This window comes from Lutra lutra, chromosome X (assembly GCF_902655055.1).
Source record: "Lutra lutra chromosome X, mLutLut1.2, whole genome shotgun sequence".
Classification (NCBI taxonomy): Eukaryota; Metazoa; Chordata; class Mammalia; order Carnivora; family Mustelidae; genus Lutra; species Lutra lutra.
Window position 1 is genome coordinate 28,590,583 of NC_062296.1, and position 21,535 is coordinate 28,612,117.

The window sequence follows — 21,535 nt, forward strand, 5'->3', positions numbered from 1 at the left end:
AAGCAGATAATAGCAAGTGTTGTAGAGAATAAGGTTAAACAGAGAGTTGCCATCTGGCCCAGTGATTCTCCTTTTTGGTATATGCCCAAGAAAACTAAAAGCCTGTCTCCCCAAAAACTTGTACCCAAGTGTTCACAGCATTCATCATAGCCCCCAAATGGAAATAACCCAGATGTCCATCAACTGATGAAAAGATAAAATGTGGTGTATCCATACAGAGGAGTATTATACAGCTGTAAAAAGATTGATCCGTGCTACAAAACGGAGGGACCTTGAAGACATAATGAAAGAAGCCAGTCACAGAAGTCCACATATTGTAGGATTCCATTTATATGAAATGTCCAGAATAGGCAAAGCCAGATACAGAAAGTAGATTCATGGTTGTCAGGGGCTGGGGGGTGGGGGGGATTCATAGGCAATGGTGAGTGGCTGCTCAGATGTATGGGGTTTCTTTCTGGGGTGATAAAATATTCCAAAATTAATTGTGGTGATGGTTGCACAACTCTGAATATTCCAAAAACCACTGACTCATGCATTTTCAGTGAGTGACTTGTATGGCATGTGCATTAGAGCTCTATAAAGAGGAAAAATGGCCAGGGGCGTGGTGGTACGGAAAGCATCAGGTAAGTCTTCAAATGCCATACACAAAAGCGAAACACTTGTTGAATTTAGTCACAACTTCAACCAGGAGTTGGATGAACATACATAAGCTTAGAGCACAACCATTACGTGGTTGGGGAGTAGAAAAAAAAGCCTTTATTATAACTGGAACCAGATAAATAAAGTGCTCTTATTGGCCAACTCTGAGGATAGGGGAAGAGCCTTGTTACACAACCCCCTTCCCCATTCCCAACCAACTTTTATTCTATTCTTTTCCCTTTGTGTTTTGATAGCTGAAGTTGTGTACTTTTTGCGCAAGACCGAGACTGAAGATAGTCCGTCATTTTGTGGGTTGGAAACCTGAAATACTTATCTGATTATTAATATTTTGAAGAGTTGAGAAATTCCTATTTTTCCAATACGTTGCTCGAATTCTCCATCTCAGATACAGCTAGTATTTATATAGAAAAAGCCTGGGTTGTTACACTGACCTATTTAGTTTTTCATTAACCAATGAGTCACCTCCAGTTCTATGATATGGTGGTCAAGGTTCCAAGACGGTTGCTACCACTGCTGCTTTCTATTTTGTTTTTAAAAAGATGTTGACAATGTTTATATAGGCAGGCCGATCACATAAATATGATGATAATAACAATCCCGTCCATAGACATGATGCCACTGGCGACAGCTGGTTACTAGGAAAAGTTGCATCGTTTTTGTCCCTCTGGGTTGTCACTGTAGTGATAAACACTAGCGATGGTGACTTGTTCCTGTTTTACAATATGGCCAAAGACTACCAAAACAGAAGCTTCCAGAGGGAATTGGATTCAGGCAGAACTGTGAAATGGTTGGTACAGTGCATTTTTTGATATGAATTAATTTGTAGAGGCTAAATCACTTCATGAAATCATTCAGCTCTATACACAGTGATACCTAATACATGCCATGTTTCCAAACACAAGTTTCTGGCTTCCTCCAGTCTAGCCCGCCTCGTCCTCTATAGCTTGTTGCCCTTAGTCTAAAAGTTGGAGGCAGAAACCTGGGGAAATTGTGTCATGACCTGGAGATCCAAATGGCCATGGGTCACACAATTATCCTTAACGCTCCCTTGTTTTCTCCTTAGTCATCAATAACTCAGGTCCAGTCTTTCCCCAGGGTGTCTCCTGTACTGGTCGTTTCTTCTTCATGCTTGTTCTTATCTAGGGGTTTAGAGTCTCCTAGCTAGATTACTGCAAACTGGTTTCCGTATTTCCATCTCTCTCTGCCTCCAAAACATCCAACAGCAACGTAAAGGATTAAACACCTAAAAGTAACATTTATTTAATCAAGTGGTCTGTCTAAAAACCTTTGCCTGCCTCCCCTGTGTTTACTGAGTAAAGTCCAAACATTATTAGTCTGGCATTCAAGGCCTTCCACAACCCAGGGCCAAGTTTGCATTCTATACTTCCATCGTCTACCACTCCCTTGGACAAAACTCGTCTCCTCGCCAACTCCTGAGCTTCTGCTAATTCGTTTCATGCCTTTGCATGCCATCTTCCTCCTGCCGAAGCTACCTGCTCATTTTTGAAAGCCTGTTCAGAACTCCCTTTCATCCACAAAACCATCCCTGAACACTACCATCCAGTGACCTCTCCGTCCTTGGAGGCGATATGGCTTATGCCCAGTGGCCTTCACCTGGCGATGCTCCCAGACAACTGTTCTCGGCTCCTGTTGTCGATTCTTGCATTACATTTAATTCTGTGTCTATCTTGCCTCCACTACGTGACAAGCTCCTTGAGCACAGTGGTCACTTACTAAACTTGACAAAAAATTACCCATGGTACGTAATGCTGTGCTTGGGGCCCTGGAGGGACAGTTATTGACTAAGGAGCACTCCCGTTCTCCCAAGATGCTTTATTCTCAGGTGGGAGCATTCTCTCTAGGTGATGGCTCCTTCCCCGTACAAACCAAATCCAATCACTTTGAAGGTGAAAGGAACGCTACAGCCTTACTCCAAGGTATTAAGGAATTACAAACTGCTTCTGCAATACTTCGGGATCCCCTGTGAAAATACAAAATTAAAACTTCAATAAATAATGGCCTGCTCCCCTTAAAAGCTTAAAAGATGACATGTAAGGAAAAATGGCCAGCCAGGGGCATCGTCTTTAAGACTTCCTTGATCACAAAGCAGGAGAAAAGCCAAGGCTCCTTGCAATTCATTTAGATTTCACTGTCTTTTTTTTTTTTTTTTTCCTACATGAAACTGGCTAAACTCTATAAGGAAATTATGTCTTGAACTCAGAGTTTACATGAAAGGTGGCCAAAATTATAGGGATAATTCAAGCTTAAAAAAAAAAAAAAAAAAAAAGCTCTTTACAGCTCGGTGGGTCCTGAATGATGTAGGGAGTCTGAGAGGTCTACGTAGTTAGAAATGGAATCCCTAGCTGGCAAGTCGCCAGATCGGTGGTGGGTACGTATCTTGACTCCCCCCTCCCCCCAAATGCTGCAGCTGTCCAGTTCTCCCAAAATACTTGCTAATCTTGTACACAGACAAAAAAATAGTCCTTACAAAATGCCTCCCTGACTCTTCTACTTTGAAAGCTTTGAACTTGCATAGGATGTTCTGACTGTAAATTCTCAGAAATGTTTTATTCAGCTTTGTGGATAGTCCTAGATGATGAAACTCTGGGGGGTAAAGGCCACTTCCTAGGGTGAGCTAGGTCACACACGAATCCCTTGTCCTGGAAGGCACAGAGAGACCAACTTGGTCACCCAGCGTCACTGCATCAAAACTTGAAGGAACAGTAAGTTTGGTATTTCCACGTATAGCCATCCTGGTTCCTTGAGCCTCGTCTTGACTCCTAGCAGGCGGGAGTTCCAATTACCTCCCCAATTTGAAATGTCCATGTTTTATGGCAATTTTATCAATTTTTTTCTCTCCAAGAATCAGTAGGATCGTGAATTGAGCTTCCTGTCAAGAAAAATGCTAAGTTCAAAGTATTATTTCCTTCACTTCTAATTACAAATAAGTTTAACCTTTTATTGTGTTCCATTATACAATTTTACACAGTACCATTATGATCTTAAGCAATAATTAAGCAAATTGAATGAATGGTTTTGAGCTCTACTTCTCCGTATATAGATTTACCTAAAAAAGTACAAACCAAGCACAGTGGTGCAATTTTCCAGGCACTTTCAAGTTGCTTAACTATTTACAAATACGTAAGCACCCTGTTTGAAAGCATGAAAATTTTGGTGTCAGGAAGAAACACTTCATGTCTATCAAATCTTTCCATTTTTAACATTTGCACAGCTCCGATTTTTCCTGAGAAAGGTCAGTCTCATTGTCACTTGGGATCTACATGTCCTCAGATTTCAGCAGTGTATCTTGGGGAACCATAACCTCGGTCGCTCGATGTACCGCTAATTGCACAAAATACATGGAACGTGTTGCTCATCCAGGGGGAATGGATCGTGTCTTCTTGTAATATCTAAAACAAAAGGGAAAAAAGCCTGCATGTTTATCACAAAGCAAAACAGCCATGGTCCAAAAAGTATGTGTATATGAAATTACAGGCAAATTTCAATTTGTCACTGACATGGAGCTATTCGAAATGACATAAAACAGAAAGAGCGAAGAATAACATTACCGACTTCAGTCTTCAAAGCTGTGTTACAAAGGCAGCGTAGCAAAAAAGCAGAGAAGATCTGGTTACTCATTAAGAAAAACAGAAGATTGTAAAATGCAAAATTCAAGAAAAAATGGGAGGCAATGCAATCTTTCAAATACATATATATTTAAAACCAGTGATCGTAACAAGAGCTCTAAACCGTGGTTCTCAGAATCACTGGTGGGGCTTTTCCAACACACAGATACCCATGCTGCTTCCCTGGAGACTTGGAAAATATTCTTTTTTTTTTTTTAAACTATTCTAGAATACTTTGTTAGATGATTTGGAAAATATTCTTAAATAAAGTCACAAGTGCCTATTTCTATTCTAAAGGCACACGAGAACTATGTGAGCTGATTGACACAGAAGGCTTTTCATGGAAATGAAGAACTTCACACATACGAGATGTAAATTTTATATCCCGTAAGCATATAAACATATATTCATATTGGTATAGATGTTTTTAAAACTTTCCATTTTGTGTGATCAAATATTCTTGATTAGATGGAAGGAAAGAAGGGGTGCCTGGTTGGCTCAGTCGGTAGAGTATGTGACTCATGGTCTCGGGGTCGTGAGTTCAAGCCCCACGTTGGGTGTGGAGCCTACTTAAAAAAAAAAAAAAAAAAGAAAGATGGAAGAAAAGAATACCATACACATCACATCCCATCTTTTTACTGTATGATTCCAACTTAGGTCTCAAGCTTTCACTAGCCGGTTCTCAAGTTAGCTTTGAAACTTCAGTATTAAGCCCACAAACTGGTCTATGGTGACAGTAATGGGTCATATCATTTGTGTTGCTACAAAGTAGGTCTTAGAGAAAGTCTGTAATAGAGAAATTTCCTCTTAAAAAATCACAACTCATGACACTAATCTGGAAGCCAAGCAGAGATTTAAGAGATGACTAATTGTTTATCCATACCTGTCAGATGTGACAAGACAATATGGGACTCACTGTGTAGAAAACAAAACATACCAGACCCTACAGTAGCCACCACTAACTGTAATTAAGACATCTGCAATTCATAATTTGAAGATAATATAAATTCCCTTTTAATTTTTTAAGTCCCCCCCCTTTTTTTTTCTAAAGATTTTATTTATTTATTTGTCAGAGAGAGAAGGATCACAAGTAGGCAGAGAGGCAGGCAGAGAGAGGGCAGGAAGCAGGCTCCCTGCTGAGCAGAGAGCCCGATGCGATTTGGGGCTCCATCCCAGGACCCTGAGATCCTGACCTGAGCCGAAGGCAGAGACTTAACCCACTGAGCCACCCAGGTGCCCCTTTAAGTCCCCTTCTAAAAGTCAAAAGCTTGAAGAAGTTTTACAAAGGACTGTATCTTTCGATATACTATAATGATTACACTGAAAAGGGTGAAGAATAAATTATATATATATACACACACACACAATAAACATATATACATATACACACACATAAGATATATCTTTTGTCAAGTAATCATTTATGGGGCACAACAGAATAATTTATATTGCACTATCCAGTATACTTTATTTTATTTTGTATTATTTTATTTTCCTTTGGGAAATAACGTATCTCCAAGTGTAGGACTGAAAAAAGGCTCTGTTTTGTGAGAATCTAATAGAAAACACTGAATTATAAAAATTCACTATAAAGTCAATGGTTAGGGCACACCTAAACACGATGCATTATGATGGGACAGCTTACATAAACATAAACCAATAGAAACTTGAGATCTTTTCAATAAAACAAGACGAAATCACACAGGGAGACAAAACAAAAGAGACCCTTAACCATGGGAAACAACTGAGGGTTGCTGGAGTGGGGGGTAGCTGGGGTAAGTGGGTGCCGGCCGTTAAGGAGGGCCCATGATGGAATGAGCCCTGGGTGTGATAGAGCACTGAATCACTGACCTCTACCTCTGAAACAAATCATGCACTCTGTGTTAATTAACTGAATGTAAATAAAATTAAATTTAAAAAAGAATCTAAGATTTTTTCCTGGCTTATCTAACAACATATAATTTCAAGGGTCTACAACAGCGGTTTCTCCAATTCAACAAACGAGACAGACAGAAAATGGGACAGCAGGTCTGCAAAAGTCATGCTTCGCGGGGGTTAAGAACTGTATAAAATGGCCGCTCTACACATCCTGATCACTGTCACAACAGTAAACTAAATAACTTGTTTCCCATTTGAGTACTTCAGAGTTTAAGGCTAAGTCATGCAGTTGCCTGGAAACTAGGATAATTGCAATGTACTACACATTGGCTTAAAACATGTGTCATTGTTGTATCTTTTGTGAAGGATTTTTTGCTGATTTTCTATGGAATATGAAGAATGGAAATCCGTAACACTGGACAGCTCCTCGGAACTAACTATGTCATCCATTTGCCTCAGAGCAGTGATGGCACAGAAAGGTATACGCCCCTCTGCTACCCATGGGCTGAGCTTGAGACGCGGGGAATAAAGGCAGTGGCATGACTTCCTGCCTTCCCCGTCCTGACCACCTGGCTGCTTCGAGACCAAAAAGGATCTCTGAACACTGAACCACCTTGGGGCACCTTGGAACAGTTTGTACTCCCTCCTAAATGGGCTAATAGAAGTAAAGATGGCCAAAAGAAGAAATGGAACACTGATTCCAGACTCCTCGGGCCAACAAGATTCCCAGATGTGGAGAACGGGCAAGGAGGGGAGCGGGGGGTAAGCAGTCTCACTGAACAGATGGGATGATGAAGGTCTGGCTGGCTAACTTCTTCATGCTGAGAAGATAACAATGGCTGGAAAATGAGACTCCTGGTCATTCAGTGCAACCTTGTGCTAACTGTAACTCAATTTCCCGCAGCGAGCAATCGCTGAAAGGCAGCTACCAGGACAGAGAAGGTTCTGGAAGGAGCTTTAACATGTGTTCTCTAAAGGGTTGTAGTTATCCTTGTTTCTTTGAAGAAGACTTGCTTTCTTCAAAATTCAGAGTTTGAAGAGTTTCTGAAACAGATATTTATCTTGGTGGCTGTGTCCATGAGTAAGGAAATGAAGCTTCACAGGCTCAGTTGCTGAGGGACTAGATCATCGTGCTGGGACTTGTACAAACGTGTTGAAGACACTAAAATACTTGAGTGACAACCCATGTACACAGTGGTCAGGACTCCAGCATCAAAATGAAGTTTCCCAGGATAACCCAGGAGTGCTTGCGTTGAAGACAAGCAGGCGTATGGAAGTCCTGGGTGGTGCGGGGGACGGAGGGCTGGCAGGCTCAGGTGTATGAAAGTTCTAACTACTTCACTGTGACATAATGTGGCTGTAAGTGGTGAACAGGTCTTGGCTTCCGAATTTTTAGGTTGCAGTTAGCTGCATGGGCATGAACACTCCGTCACAGATGAAAATGCTAAGACATTTCTCAAATTTTGGAAGCCTCAGAGTATGTCACCTAAATGATAGTATCTGTAGTTTTTTACGGCCAAGACAAGAGATACCCTTAGGGGTTTGGCTCCTGTGCCAATCATCTCACTCCTTTAGGACCCTTCTTGAGAGACTCTTACCCGTGTTTCCAGTAGATCCATTCAGCGAGTTAACTTCTAACAGCCCCACGGCCCAAAGAACAAAATGGCTTATTACTGATAATTGCCTTAGCAATTGCCTCAGGTAATTATTTTAAATTCGATTTGCATTATATCATTTAAATGACTGCAGATAATAGGAGCAAATTTGAAAACAGAGACGGACTAATTGCAAGGTGATGCATCTCGGCCGGCTAGACTTTGCTAAGTACACCTGAGGGGCTCCGGGTCATGTTTTCATTTTCAACCACGTCACTACTCGCCTGCTCGTGGGTAATGTCAGACAACTCTTTCACCATGTCTCTGAAATTTGACTTGAGCCCTTCATGGTACTCAATTTGATCTTCTTTAATTAGCCGCTCGTTTAGTTCAAGGGCAATGCTGCATGCCTGTATGAATCTCCTGTGGACAAAGAGCAAAGATAAGGGTTTCATCGTTTATTCCTAGAAAGTCTCATTGACTATCAATTTGATATTCACTTTAACTGTGGCTTGCCCAGAGGGAAGACCGGAATCCTGTATTTTCTTACTGCGTCTTTGCTAATGCCATTTCCTAAGTCTGAAATTCCTTTTTCCTTTCTTTCCCACCTTTCCCCTCGGGTTTCTTGTCTCCTTTAAAACCTGGCTCGAAACAGTTGACCTTCCAGAGAGACTATTTGCTCAGATGATATTAATTCATGATATTAAATGATATTAAATCAGCTGATATTAAATCATGATATTAAGTCAGCTAAAATTGTACAAACATTAACTCGCATCTGTAGATAATAAGTCATGCATTCAAAAATAATTTATTTGGGGACTACTATGTCTCCTGTACAGTGCTGGGTGTTATAGGTAGGAATTATCTGTCCCGGGCTCGGAGTGGGGACAAAGATGGGGGGCGGGGTGGAATGGGTGAAATTGGTAAAGGGGATTAAGAGGTACAGACTTCTTGTTATAAAATAAATAAGTCCCAGGGATGAAAAATACAGCATAGGGAATATAGCCAATAATACTGTAATAACGTTGTATGGTGACAGATGGAGTGACCACACAGCATGGTGTGCACTGCGTGATATGGGAATTGTCAAATCAGTCTGTCATATGCCTGGAACTCACCACACTGTTTGTCAACTATACTTCAATATTTTAAAGTAATTTAAAAAATAATTTAAAAAAGCAAAAAGCCTTTGTCCGTCATTCACGCGTTTGTGTGCAATATCAATGACGAGAGCAAAGGTCTTAGGGGACAAAGTACCTCATTGCCCATTTGGTTTGTATCCCTGTCATAGCAACAAGTACACTCTCTCTGCACGTGCCAGGCATTAATAAATACTGGTGAATGAGTGACTACTGGTCACTCTGTAATCCGGAATAGTTGATGACACACAGACAGGAAAAGTAAATGAAATAAGTCGAGAGCAAACGAGTGGCTGAGTTATCATCTTTCCTCTTGGCCCATTTTACTCAATTGTCTCTCTTATTCCAAATGTAAGTTTTTCAAATATATTAAACAGACTGTTTTCTAATGCAAGACCATTCAGACATGCCCTAGCTTACAGGGATGCTCACTTGAGCCACGGTACCGTGTGGCCTTGGACCGGCAGAATCCCAGGCGGAAGTAAGAACACAGGACACATGCAAGCCTCTCCAACCTTTCCAATTCAACTTTTGTTCCTACCCTAAACGGTCTGAAATGCTGTAAGATGAAGTCAATCAGGCGGAGGAGGAAAGCACAGAATGAATGCAGGCTTGCTTTTGTGTCACAATATCTAAAGGGATAAAGGAAACTGGCATGTTTCATCTCTTGGGACGCTAGGACGTCGTTATAATGACCCGCAGTGAGAAAGACAGCGTGCGTTTCCTCGCTGCTTAAAGTACCATTAGCAGGTCACCTAAATATTGTAAAAGAGAATGGAGAATGTCCTTTTTTTGGGAGGGATGTTACTAGGTGAATATTTTGGTTTCTGTGAAGAACATGAGAATAAAAGGATAGAGGTCTAAGGGGAAAAGGACACAGCACTTACCGAAACATGTCTTTCAACTCATTTACTTTCTTAGGTGGATACTTGGTAGCTTGACTATCATTTAAGAAAGCCCTTGCATATGCTAATGGACCAGCATTTACCTAAAACACGAAGGGAGAAAAATGAGAGTGGTTAGAATGTAATCAGAAAGAGATTTCTGTCTTTTTCTTTTTATTTATTTTTTTCAGATTTCTTTTTTTTTTTTTAAGTACTCTCTACTCCCAATAAGGGGCTCGAACTCACAACACTGAGATCAAAGAGATGCACACTCCCCTGACTGAGCCAGCCAGGCACCCCTGCATTTCTCTTAAAAAAAAAAACAAAAACCCTAAATACATTAAAAATCTGAGGGCCATATTTACTCTTCTTACTGGAAGTTTATTTGAAAAAAATGACTAAAGCCAGTAATCTGCAAAGACGCTATTCGAACAAGTTACTTAATGGCTTCAGCTCTGCAAACACAGAGCTTGGCTACTGTTGCAGGGCTTTACGCTAAAGTCTTCCACCGTAAAGTGAAACTGATGGACACTGAGCCTCCTTTCCTTCTGTTCACCGAGAACAATGCATGGGTTTTCGCACTCGCTAAAAGCGGAACACATAATTGCAAGTTATGCTTGCTCGGTGTCCTCAGGAAAGTGAGAACATCGGGAACCACTTAGGATGCATTCAGCAATGGACCTACCTGCACCGAGACACAGCCTTGCAACTTTAGCTGGAGCTGAATCATGTCGACGTCAGCAGAGGAGCAAAGTTTGTTCAGCTCTGCCGTTTTATCTTTGATTTCATCAGTAGCAACATCGATGGGCTTTAAATTGATCTGCTGTTCATAGCTGATAGGGATCCTCTTCTTCACATATGGGAAGGAGTTGGAAGCTGTTAAAAGGTTCACGTTGATTTGTTATCTCAGAAACAAATCCTCTGTTCCAACAGCCAAGTCAAAGGAAAAACTCCATTATGCTGAACTGTCCCCACTGTGCGCTCTCTAAGACCCCGAAGCATTCAGTCACCCATTACATAAGGGGTGACAATGGTCTATAACATCGCCACATTGGTGCAAGCTAGTGGGTGAGCAGCAGAACAGTGAAGGATTACAACTACACGTCACGTCCTCCTGCTCGCCACCTGCTACCGGTGTGCATCACAAAGAACCAAGTCAAACAAAACGTTATCACGCAAAGTCCTACTTACTGGTCAAGATTGTGCGGCGTTTGCACTGTTCTTCTATGCAACCTTGCTTTTTGCCAGACAATGTGTAAGGAGCTTCAAAAACAAATCTGCTGATATTATGGTTTCTTTCAAACTCGGTCTTTCTTTCTGTGAGTTCTTTGTCATCGAAGTAGGGCTTCACGTAAGTGACTTGGATATGAGCATATTTTGGATCGAGTTCTTTGGCGTTTACCTGTAAAGAAAGTAAGTTCTGGCTTTTACTCGGTGGAAGGGAAAAGTGGGGACAGGTAAGCCACTAACTCCTTTGGTATCCACTGAGGAACATGGTCATGATTGTGTTCCCAACTGAATACACACCCAGAGGAGAGCTTTGTACTTTTTTAAAGGATCGTTTCCTTCTGGTTATAAGAAATTACAGAAACCTATTTGGAAGTTATAGGAATGGGAGAAGAAAATAAAAATCGCAATCCTACCACTTGGCGAGTGCCACTATTCACATTTTCATATATTTCCTTCCAATCTTTTCTCCAGGCACATATTATTTACAAAGCTGAGGTCACACTAAACACTGTTTTGTAATCTGATTCTTTAAAAATATATTACAAGGTTAACTGTACGTTTGAATTCTACCTTGATAAAAATAGATAATGGAGAGGATTCTGAGAAGGGGGTAGAGCACCAGAAATCTAGCTAAAGCTTGCAACGTGTAGGGGAAGGCTTGGACAGAAAATTGCAGTCAATTTTGATTTCAGTCAATTTCAGCTCTTGGTCAATTTCAGCCTCTCCTTTCCTACTCCTCAGCCCCATGGCAGGCAGCTGGCACATGTTACTGGAACAGCTTGGCACATGTTCCTGGAACAGCTTGCAGGAGCCAGAATGGGCAAGAAGGACAACATCTCCTTAATCTTGGGGCCTGTGCTCCAACCACTGTTTCTCATCATAGAGGTACAAAGAGGTTGTGGCCATTTTTTTTTAAATTTAAAAAAAATTTATTTATTTACTTATTTGACAGAGGGAGAAAGAGAGAGAGAACACAAGCAGCAGAGCAGCAGACAGAGGGGGATGGAGAAGCAGGATCCCTGCTGAGCAGAGATCCCCACGTGGGGCTCCATCCCAGGACCCTGGGATCGTGCCGAGCCAAAGGCAGACACTTAACAGACTAGGCCACCCAGGCGCTGCCCCTGCTGTGGCCATTTTTGCTGTACCTGCCTGCCCTGGCTGAAGTGACTTCCAGGGGATTTAAAAGACCTCTCCCCTTTATTTTTCTTTCTCCCTCTTGGGAGCCAGACACTGAAGACAAGGACACTCAAAAGCAACAGCATACAGGAGGGAAATTGGAAACTCACCACACATACCCGGGTAAGGTGCAGGTTCCAAAAAGACCTGAGAAGATCCTAAATTTACACCTCAGGCTGATCCATGGCAAAGAGACAGTCTAGAATAATTGAAAACAAAACCCAGCAAATCCTGGGAAAGGGGGAGAATCTGATTTCCAGAATGGGAAATCTGATCTCCACCATATCAGATCCAAATGTCCAGTTTTCAACAACAACAACAACAAATCACAAGGCATGTGAAGAAACAGGAAAGTTTGGTACATTCAAAGGAGAAAAATAACCCAATGGAAACTTGTCCCCAAAAAAGACCAGATAGTAGACCTACTAGAAAAAGATTTTAAAACAACTGTCTTGATGATCAAAGAACTAAAGGGAGATGTGGAGAAAGTCAAGAAAGCGATGTATGGACAAATTCAGTATCAGTGAAGAGGGAGAAAACCTAAAAAGAAACCAAATTTTTGGAGCTGAAAAATATGATAAGTAAAATGAAAATTCACTAGAAGGATTCAAAGGTGGATTTGAGCAGACAGAGGTAATAGAGAACGGAAAGATACTACAATCATGTTGGGGGCCCCTGGGTGGCTCAGTCAGTTAAGCTACTGCCTTCGGCTCAGGTCATGATCCCATGGTCCTGGGATCAAGTCCCACATCAGGCTCTCCCTGCTCTGTGGGGAGCCTGTTTCTCCTTCTCCCTCTGCCTGTTATTCCCCCTGCTTGTGCTCTCTCTCTCTTTCTGTGGCAAATAAATAAATAAAATCTTAAAAAAAAATCATGTGGAACATCACCCAGTGGACCAACACACACACACTGTAGGACTCCCTGAAAGGAGAAGAGATGGAAAGGGGCAGAGGTAGTATCTGAAGAAATACTGTGTGGAAACTTCCCAATGATTATAAAATCCAAGAAGATCAAAAGATTCCAAGTAGGTAAGTCGAGGAGACCCATATTGAACCACACTAAAATCAAAGTGTCAAAAGCCAAAGACAAAGAGAGAATTGTGAAAGCGTCAAGAGAGAAGTGACTCATCACATGTAATGATTTTATTTTCTATATAATTTAAGGGACTAAATGTGTTAAAAATTATTAGCTTATTTTTTGGACATACAATGTACAAAGATATAATTCTACAACATCAACAACTGAAAATGGTAGGGATGGGGCTATTAAAGCAGCAGATTTTTTGTATGGTATTGAGGTTAAATGGGTATAAATTCAAATTAGAGTGTTATAACTTCAGGATGTTAAATATAATCCCCATGAAAGCCACAAAAATAGAGTTGAAGAATACTGTCAAAAGGAAATGGGAAACAAATTTAACTATTTCACCATAAAAATTAATTAAACAGGAGATAGTAATGCAAAAAATGAGAGACTAAATAGCTCTAAGGCACATAAAAAAACAAATAACAGAATGAATGGAATCTCTCCTTATCAGTAATTACTTGAAATGTAAATGGATTAAAATGTAATCAAAAGAGATCTGTAGAATGGATTAAAAAATTATGATCCAACTATATGCAGTCTACAAGAGATTTATTTTAGATCCAAAGACACACAGGGGCTGAAAATGAAAAACAGAAAAAGAGATTCCATGCACATAGTAACCAAAAGAGAGCAGGGGTGAATATATTAATATTGAATGAAACAGACTTAAAGTTTTAAGAGTTCACAAGAGACAAAAATGACATTGTATATTGATAAAAAGTCCAGTACAGCAAGAAGATAAAACAATCATAAACATCTATATACCTAATAACAGACTAATAAAATAAACAAAGCAAAAATGGACAGAACTCAAAGAAGAAATAGTTTTACAGTAACACTTGGAGACTTTAATACCCCACTCTCAATACTAGATACTGCAAGCAGACAGAAGTAAGTAAGGAAGAAAATAGAGGACTTGAAGAACACAATAAACCAATTACATCTCACAGACATATACAGACTACTCTACCCAACAACAATATGCTTTCTTCTCAAGTGCATATGGGACATTTTCCAGGATGGATGGCATGTTAGGCCACAGATTAAGTCTCAAAAGATTTAAAAAGACAGATATCATACAAAGTATCTTCTCTAACCACAATGAGATAAAGTTAAAAATTAATAACAGAAGTAAAAATGGAAAATGTATATATCTGTGGAGACTAAACACTTAAAAAATCAAAGATTCAAAGAGAAAAAATCAAAAAGGAAATTAGAACATCCTTAGAGATAAAGGAAAGTTTATAGGACAGCAAAAGCAGTGTTAAGTAGGAGATTTATAGTGATAAACACAACATTAAAAAATGGGAAAGATCTCAATTCAACAACATAATTTTACAACTTAAGGAACTAGAAAGAGAGGAACTAAACCCAAAGCTAGCAGAAGGAAGGAAATAAAGATTAAGCAGAGGTAAATGAAATAGAGAATAGAAAAATAGAGAAAAGCAATGAAACCAAAGTTTGGTTCTTTGAAAAGTCACTGAAATTGACAACCTTTAATTAGAAAGACTAATATAAAAAAAGAACAATCAAAACTACTAAAATCAGGAATGAAAATTACATTACTACCAATTCTATAGAAATAAAAAGGATTATGAGAGTACTATGAGAACTGAATGCCAACAAATTAAATAACCCAGATGAAATGAACAAATTCCTAGAAACACAAAGCCTACAAAGACTAAACCATGAAAAAAAATGGAAAAATCTGAATAGCTCTATAGCTAGTAAGGAGACTGAATCAGTAATCAAAAATTTTCTGATGGGAGCCCCTGGGTGGCTCAGTCAGTTGGGCAACTGACTCTTGATTTCAGCTCAGGTCTTAATCTCAGGGTTGTGAGTTTGAGCCCCATGTCAGCTCCGTGCTGGGTATGGAGGCTACCTAAAAAAAAAAAAAAAATTCTGGGGCACCTGCATGGCTCAGTCAATTGAGTGTCTGATTCTTGATTTTGGCTCAAGTCACGATCTCGGGGTCATGGGTCTGAGCCCCATGTCAGACTCCACGTTCAGTGTAGAGTTTGCTTGAGATTCTCTCCCTCTGTCCCATCCCGTCTGCTCCCTTTCTCTCTCTAATAAACAAACAAACCAACCAACAAACAAATAAAATCTTAAAAAAAATTTCTGATGAAGAAAAATCTCTGGACTTGATGTCTTCACTGGTGAAGTCTACAACACACTTAAAGAAGAACTAACCTCAACCCTTCTCAAAGTCTTCTGAAAAACTGAAGAGGGATCACACCCTGACTCATTCTATAATGTCAGCATTACTCTGAAACCAAAGCCAAAGATAGTACCAAAAAAACCCTATACCAATATCCCTTATGTAAAATCCTCAACAGAATACTGGTAAAGAGAATTCAGCAGCATATTAAAAGAATTATATGCCATGACCAAGTAGGATTTATTCCTGGAATGCAAGGACGGTTCAACATATGAACATCAATCAAGGTAATACACCACATAAACAGAATAAAGGGGGAAAAAACCCTACATGAACATCTCAATTGATGCAGGAAAAGCATCTGACAAAACTCAGCATCTCTCATAATAAAAATACTCAATAAACCAGGAACAGAGGGAATTTCCACAATCTAATCAAGGGCCCCTAGGAGAAACCCACAGTGAACATTATACTCAATGCTGAAAGGCTGAAAGCCTTTCCTCTAAGATTAGGAACAAAGCAAGGATGTCCACTTTTGCTGCTTCTTTCCAACATGGTGCTGTAAGCACCACTGAACTCTGCACATAAAAATGGTCAAATTAAGAAAGTTCTGTGTAGGGGCGCCTGGGTGGCTCAGTGGGTTAAGCCGCTGCCTTCGGCTCAGGTCATGATCTCAGGGTCCTGGGATCGAGTCCCGCATCGGGCTCTCTGCTCAGCAGGGAACCTGCTTCCCTCTCTCTCTCTCTCTGCCTGCCTCTCCGTCTACTTGTGATCTCTCTCTGTCAAATAAATAAATAAAATCTAAAAAAAAAAAAAAAAAGTTCTGTGTATGTGTAACAAAAAACGTATTTTAGTTACTATAGTTCTACATGGTCATTAGCATGACTTTTTAAAAAAAAAGACTTTATTTGAGAGAGAGTGTGAGTGAGCCCAAGCTGAAGGGGAGGCAGGGGGAGAGGGAGAAGCAGCCTCCCCGCTGAGCAGGGAGCCCGATGTGGGGCTCGATCCCAGGACTGCGTGATCTCAACCCAAGCCGAAGGCAGATGCTTAACTGACTGCGCCACCCAGGTGCCCCGCTCATTAACATGACTTTTAATGGATATATGGATAGACACGATTTACTGGATCAGTCCCTTATCAACAGAGTCTTAGATTGTTTCTCAACATTTTGCCATTGCAAACAATGCTCCGAGGGACATCCTTGCATCTAAAACTACAAGCATTATTTTCGGATTTATTCTGCAGCATCAAGTCCTAGAAGCGGCTTCCTTAAAGGATTTACACGGTAGCAAGGATTTTGATATACATGACACAACTATCCTACAGGAAAGCTTTCCCATTTGTACATCCAGAAGCAGTGACTGACATGGTGAGAGTGGGCACGCTTGATGACATTAGTCCTATCTTGGGTCCTCTGGTCCTCCAAAGGGACCACAGGAAAGCAGAATGGTTCTCTTCCAGAGGCATAACCTACGGTGGTTATGGACCATTTCGTGAAAAGCTTAAATCCCATGTTAAGAAGCTACGCTGCCAGAGGCAAATCTCAGAGCGGTCCCTGCTGGACAGCTGTCTGCGGGCCCTAGATACCCTCCCCTCCATCAGTCTCCCCATTCACCCGACGCTATGCCCAGGCTCTTCTTTCAGTGTTTTCCCAGTTCAATTTGACCTGGGCCTTCGCTGTTGGTGGCTTTGTCAATGTTATTGCAACTGATGATAGCCCTTTTTTGTGTTTGGTGTGGAAAACAAAAATGGAAACAAACAAATGAAAAGACAACAAAAACCTCTTGGGGAGTAGTCTCTGTATCCTTTTTTTTTTTTTTTTTTCCTCAGCAGATACAGGAGGACAGCCAGGGGACAGAAAGTTTCTTAGCATCTTTTAACTTCTCCAAACCCATTCTATTTGATCTTATGTGAAAATCTAAAAGCCTAGCTCCAGAAACCTTAACCTTCTTTTCTCTCCCAGTCACTAGCTAGATTTCTCTACAGAGAACAAACTGGGGATGCCTGGGTGGCTCAGTCAGTTAAGTGTTTGCCTTTGGCTCAGGTCATGATCCTGGGTCCTGAGATCGAGCCCCGGGTCCGGCTCCTTGTTCGGTGGGGAGTCTGTCTTTCCCACTCCCTCTGTATGCTCTCATTCTCTCAAATCAATCGATCAATCTTAAAAAACAACAACAACAACAACAAACTGGTGGTTGCCAGAGTGGGGGGAAGGGGGGCATGCGCAAAATGGGTGAAGGAGAGGGAGAGGTACAGGCTTCCAGTTATGGAATGAATAGGTCATGGGAATAAAAGGCACAGCGTGGGGAATACAGTTAATGACACTGTAATAGTGGTGACAGGTGGGAGTTGCACTTAAGCATGGCATTAAGGCATAAACTTGTTGAATCACTATTGTTGTGTACCTGAAACAAACGTAACATTGTGTGTCAACTAGACTCGGAAAAAAAAAAAAAAGTTAGACCTTTCCTAAGAGAACCTCAGGAGATGGTTGAGTTAATTACCCAGGCTAAGACAAAATACAGAAGGGAAATAAAAAAAAAAGAGCTCAAGCCTTATTTTAACCTTATAAAAGTAAAATATGTATATGGTAAAAAGTTCAAACCATACACAGGGGTATCCACGAAAAGTCAACAATTTCTTGCTGTGTAAGACCCTAGTCCCTCTCCTCAGGGGTAGGCATGGTTAACCATTTCGTGTGTCTCATTCCAGAAATTTCTCAAGAATACACAAGTTATTGTGAACATCATTTTTTACACCAATGTGATCATCCTAGCCATGATTTCCTGTACCTCACTTTTTTCCCTGCTCAAGAATATATCTTGACAGGTTCAAATCGACACTTCTAAATAAATCCATGTGAATTTTTTTTAACGCATAGGTCACTATATCCATTTTCTGGGTAATACCAGTTCTTTAGCCATATGGACATTTAGATCGCTTCCAGCATGCTCTATAAACTTTGCAACCATGAACACCTTTGATCATCCATCTTTCTGGTAGTGTATGCCTACAGGATAAAATCTTAAACACTCAAGGGCTCCTAGGTGGCTCAGTGCATTAAGCACCTGACTCTTGATTTCGGCTCAGGTCATGATCTCAGGGTTGTGACATCAAGCCCCGGGCTGGGCTCCATGCTGTGGGTGTGGAACCAGCTTCAGAGTCTCTCTCCCTCTGTCCTCCTCCCTACCTTTAAAAAAAACAACAACCTTTAAACGTGAAATGATTGTGTCCAAAGAAACGTACGTTTAAAATATTGGAAAATATTGCCAAACAGCTCTTCGAACTGTCTGTGCTCTTTTTTTTTTTTTAAAGACTTTTTTTTTTTTTTCTTTTTTTGACAGAGAGAGATCACAAGTAGACGGAGAGGAAGGCAGAGAGAGAGAGAGAGAGGGAAGCAGGCTTCCCGCTGAGCAGAGAGCCCGATGCGGGACTCGATCCCAGGACCCTGAGATCATGACCCGAGCCGAAGGCAGCGGCTTAACCCACTGAGCCACCCAGGCGCCCCGAACTGTCTGTGCTCTTAAGCAGATTTTGTTCTTTGGCAAGGTACAAGAGTGTTTTTAATCTTTACTTGCACACATCAAGACAGAAATAAGGACTTTCAAAGTAGCAACTGCTTATGATGTCTGTCGTCAATGGAGAATGACTCACATATTGTGCGTAACATAATGTTAGCAGTCCAACTGCCTGAGAGTGGTTTGTCCCTAGGGCTGGCTCACCAGGTTTTCAGAGGCAAAGTCAGGCAGAAAAACTGCGTGTTGTTCAGGAAGCCTGGCTTTCCATTAACTTCCCATTTATAGTAACAGTTGTGTGGCAACGAGCCCGAGACTATCTGGATATAGGGAGATAAAATCTTCCATTGTCTTAACTGAATAAAACACCACAAAATAGTGACACTGATGAAGAAGGAAGTAGAGGGGTGGTGTCAAATGTTAATGAACGTGGAACCTCCTGGCAGATCTGCTTTTAAAATGTCTCAGGCGTAGAGTCAAGGTAAAACCATCTCCACGGGAGGTGAATCTCCAAAGCCGAGAGCGTTTTCATGACGGGCCGTGAAGGGTCTTTACCATGGCTGTGAGCGTTTTGCTCTGACATTGCCTACTAGCTGCTAGGTCACCTGCATCCTCGTCGCTCAGTAAGTATCACTGTGGCCTACAGATCCCGTGCTGGGTAGGTCCCTCCTGCCCTAACAACTGGCTCTCATTCTGGGCACATCTATGGCGACTAAGAACAGTCAGGCATTCCTACAGTGCCTTCCTCAGATGTCGCCTCTGGGAAAGGATGCATCTCTGGGGAAGAGGCTTTCTTGCTGGAACCTTTTTCATCCTGGCCTGCCAGGGCCTGGTGGGATGGGTAACTTTTAGAGCAAGCCCAAGGGATCGCTCTTAAATGTACTTCATTGCACATGTAACTACTAAACTAAGGACAGCTTGAAGGAAATGCACTAAAGGCATGGGTATTCTCTCCACTTTGTAGTGAGAAAAATGAGGCACAGAGAAGTTAAGTAACTTCCCTGTGGTCACCTAGCTAGCAGATGGCAAGAGAATGGAGATTTGGGGCAACTGGGTGGCTCAGTCGGTGAAGCGTCTGCCTTTGGCTCAGGTCATGATCCCAGGGTCCTGGGATGGAGCCCTGGGTCAGGCTCCCTGTTCAGCAGGGAGCCTGCTTCCCCCTCTACGCTACCCTCCTGCTCGTAACCTCTTTCTCATGCTCTCTCTCTTAAATAAATACAAATCTTCAAAAAAAAAGAGAGAGAGAGATTGGCGAATGGAGATTTGAATCCTGCTCTCTCTGACTCCAAAAAACCCCCATCCTTTCTTTCACTGTCTGGACAGGCTCTATTTCCATACTTCTCGCCCACCAACTAAAAAAGGAAAAAGCCAGCAGTGTACCACATTTGGAACTCACAAACAATGATTTCGAAACGCAGGGTATACCTTACCTTGTCAGAATCCTGAATTATTTTAACATTCTCTGTGCCAAATTTTTCGCCATAAAGTTTCACGAGTCTCAGGGAAATCTCCGAGAGGCCGGTGAGTTTAGGTTCTTTATAGATGTACTCCTTCCCATCTTCTTCTTCAAAGAAAGACTATTGTAGAGTGAAACACATGATCACTGATAGCCGGAGCAAGCAGAGCACTTAAAGACAGCGCACAACGTAACTGGCAATAATATATTTGAAATACGTTTTCAATAGCACTGAGAGCCACGTGGCGTGTATTCACTCTTTTAATTTCGAATAACTAAGAGTTATCAAATTCGCCATCGCAGGGACATATCCTTGGCCTGAAGATTTCCCCACTATGGTTTTTCTCATTCCCTGTCACACTTCCCTGTTTATTTGAAAGCTTGCAGATATTAAATATAATAGATATCAATATAATATATATTTATATATAAATATGTTTATTAATACTTAATATTAATATATTTATTGTATAGTTGTATAATATATAATATTTATATATAATTATATACATTATATAATATATAATTAATATAATAGATATTAAATATACACTTTAAGAAGTTCAACAGAAAATGAAACCGAGGGAAAAATTCAAATCTTCCATGTTGTACTCTGAATTAATGGATTCAGATATGGACACCAAAGTGAACTTTACACTCACAGAGGCTTCTGGCTGCTGTGATCCGCCCTCTACCTAGACAGACTCCAAGAACCAGTACTCGCTGCTGTAGCAATCTAGTAATTCAAAGGTGAATATTTAAAAAGAAAAACAACTTCATAAGCGGAAGTATACTTACTTGGCCATAAAAGGCAACCCTGAAGAAAGTCCCTAAAAGTCTCTTTTTTGTATGCATAACCTCTAGAACTTTTGTGTAAGCTCCATGAAGAGTTCTATAAACTTGAGTAAGTTTCTGAAAAAGGAGAATATACAAATCAGCTTTGTCTTTTGGTTCATTACTAAATGGTTAAGACACATGCATGGGGTGGAGGGGGAGGTTTGGGGAAGCAATGCTATTTCCTGTTCAAAATGGTTTTGTTGGGGTCCCCGACCCTTTGTTACAATTAGACAAAATTCTTCAACCATGTTAAGTGTAAGGGCAGAGGGGCATCTGGGTGGCTCAGTCATTTA

General features: G+C 40.9%; 1 protein-coding gene across 2 annotated transcripts in view; it reads right to left on the bottom strand.

Annotated features, from left to right (window-relative positions):
- Positions 1 to 3,605: 3,605 nt before the first annotated feature.
- DOCK11 (dedicator of cytokinesis 11) overlaps positions 3,606 to 21,535 on the bottom strand; it is a 187,379-nt gene continuing 169,449 nt past the window's right edge. For both annotated transcript variants that reach the window (XM_047715225.1, XM_047715224.1), the window contains 7 exons: positions 21,204 to 21,317; positions 20,380 to 20,526; positions 10,977 to 11,187; positions 10,471 to 10,661; positions 9,789 to 9,889; positions 8,044 to 8,182; positions 3,606 to 4,070 (listed from right to left, as the gene is read on the bottom strand). In XM_047715225.1, coding sequence (XP_047571181.1) covers positions 3,948 to 4,070; positions 8,044 to 8,182; positions 9,789 to 9,889; positions 10,471 to 10,661; positions 10,977 to 11,187; positions 20,380 to 20,526; positions 21,204 to 21,317 — 1,026 coding nt within the window. In that variant the 3' untranslated portion in view covers positions 3,606 to 3,947. The remainder of the gene's footprint in view (positions 4,071 to 8,043; positions 8,183 to 9,788; positions 9,890 to 10,470; positions 10,662 to 10,976; positions 11,188 to 20,379; positions 20,527 to 21,203; positions 21,318 to 21,535) is intronic.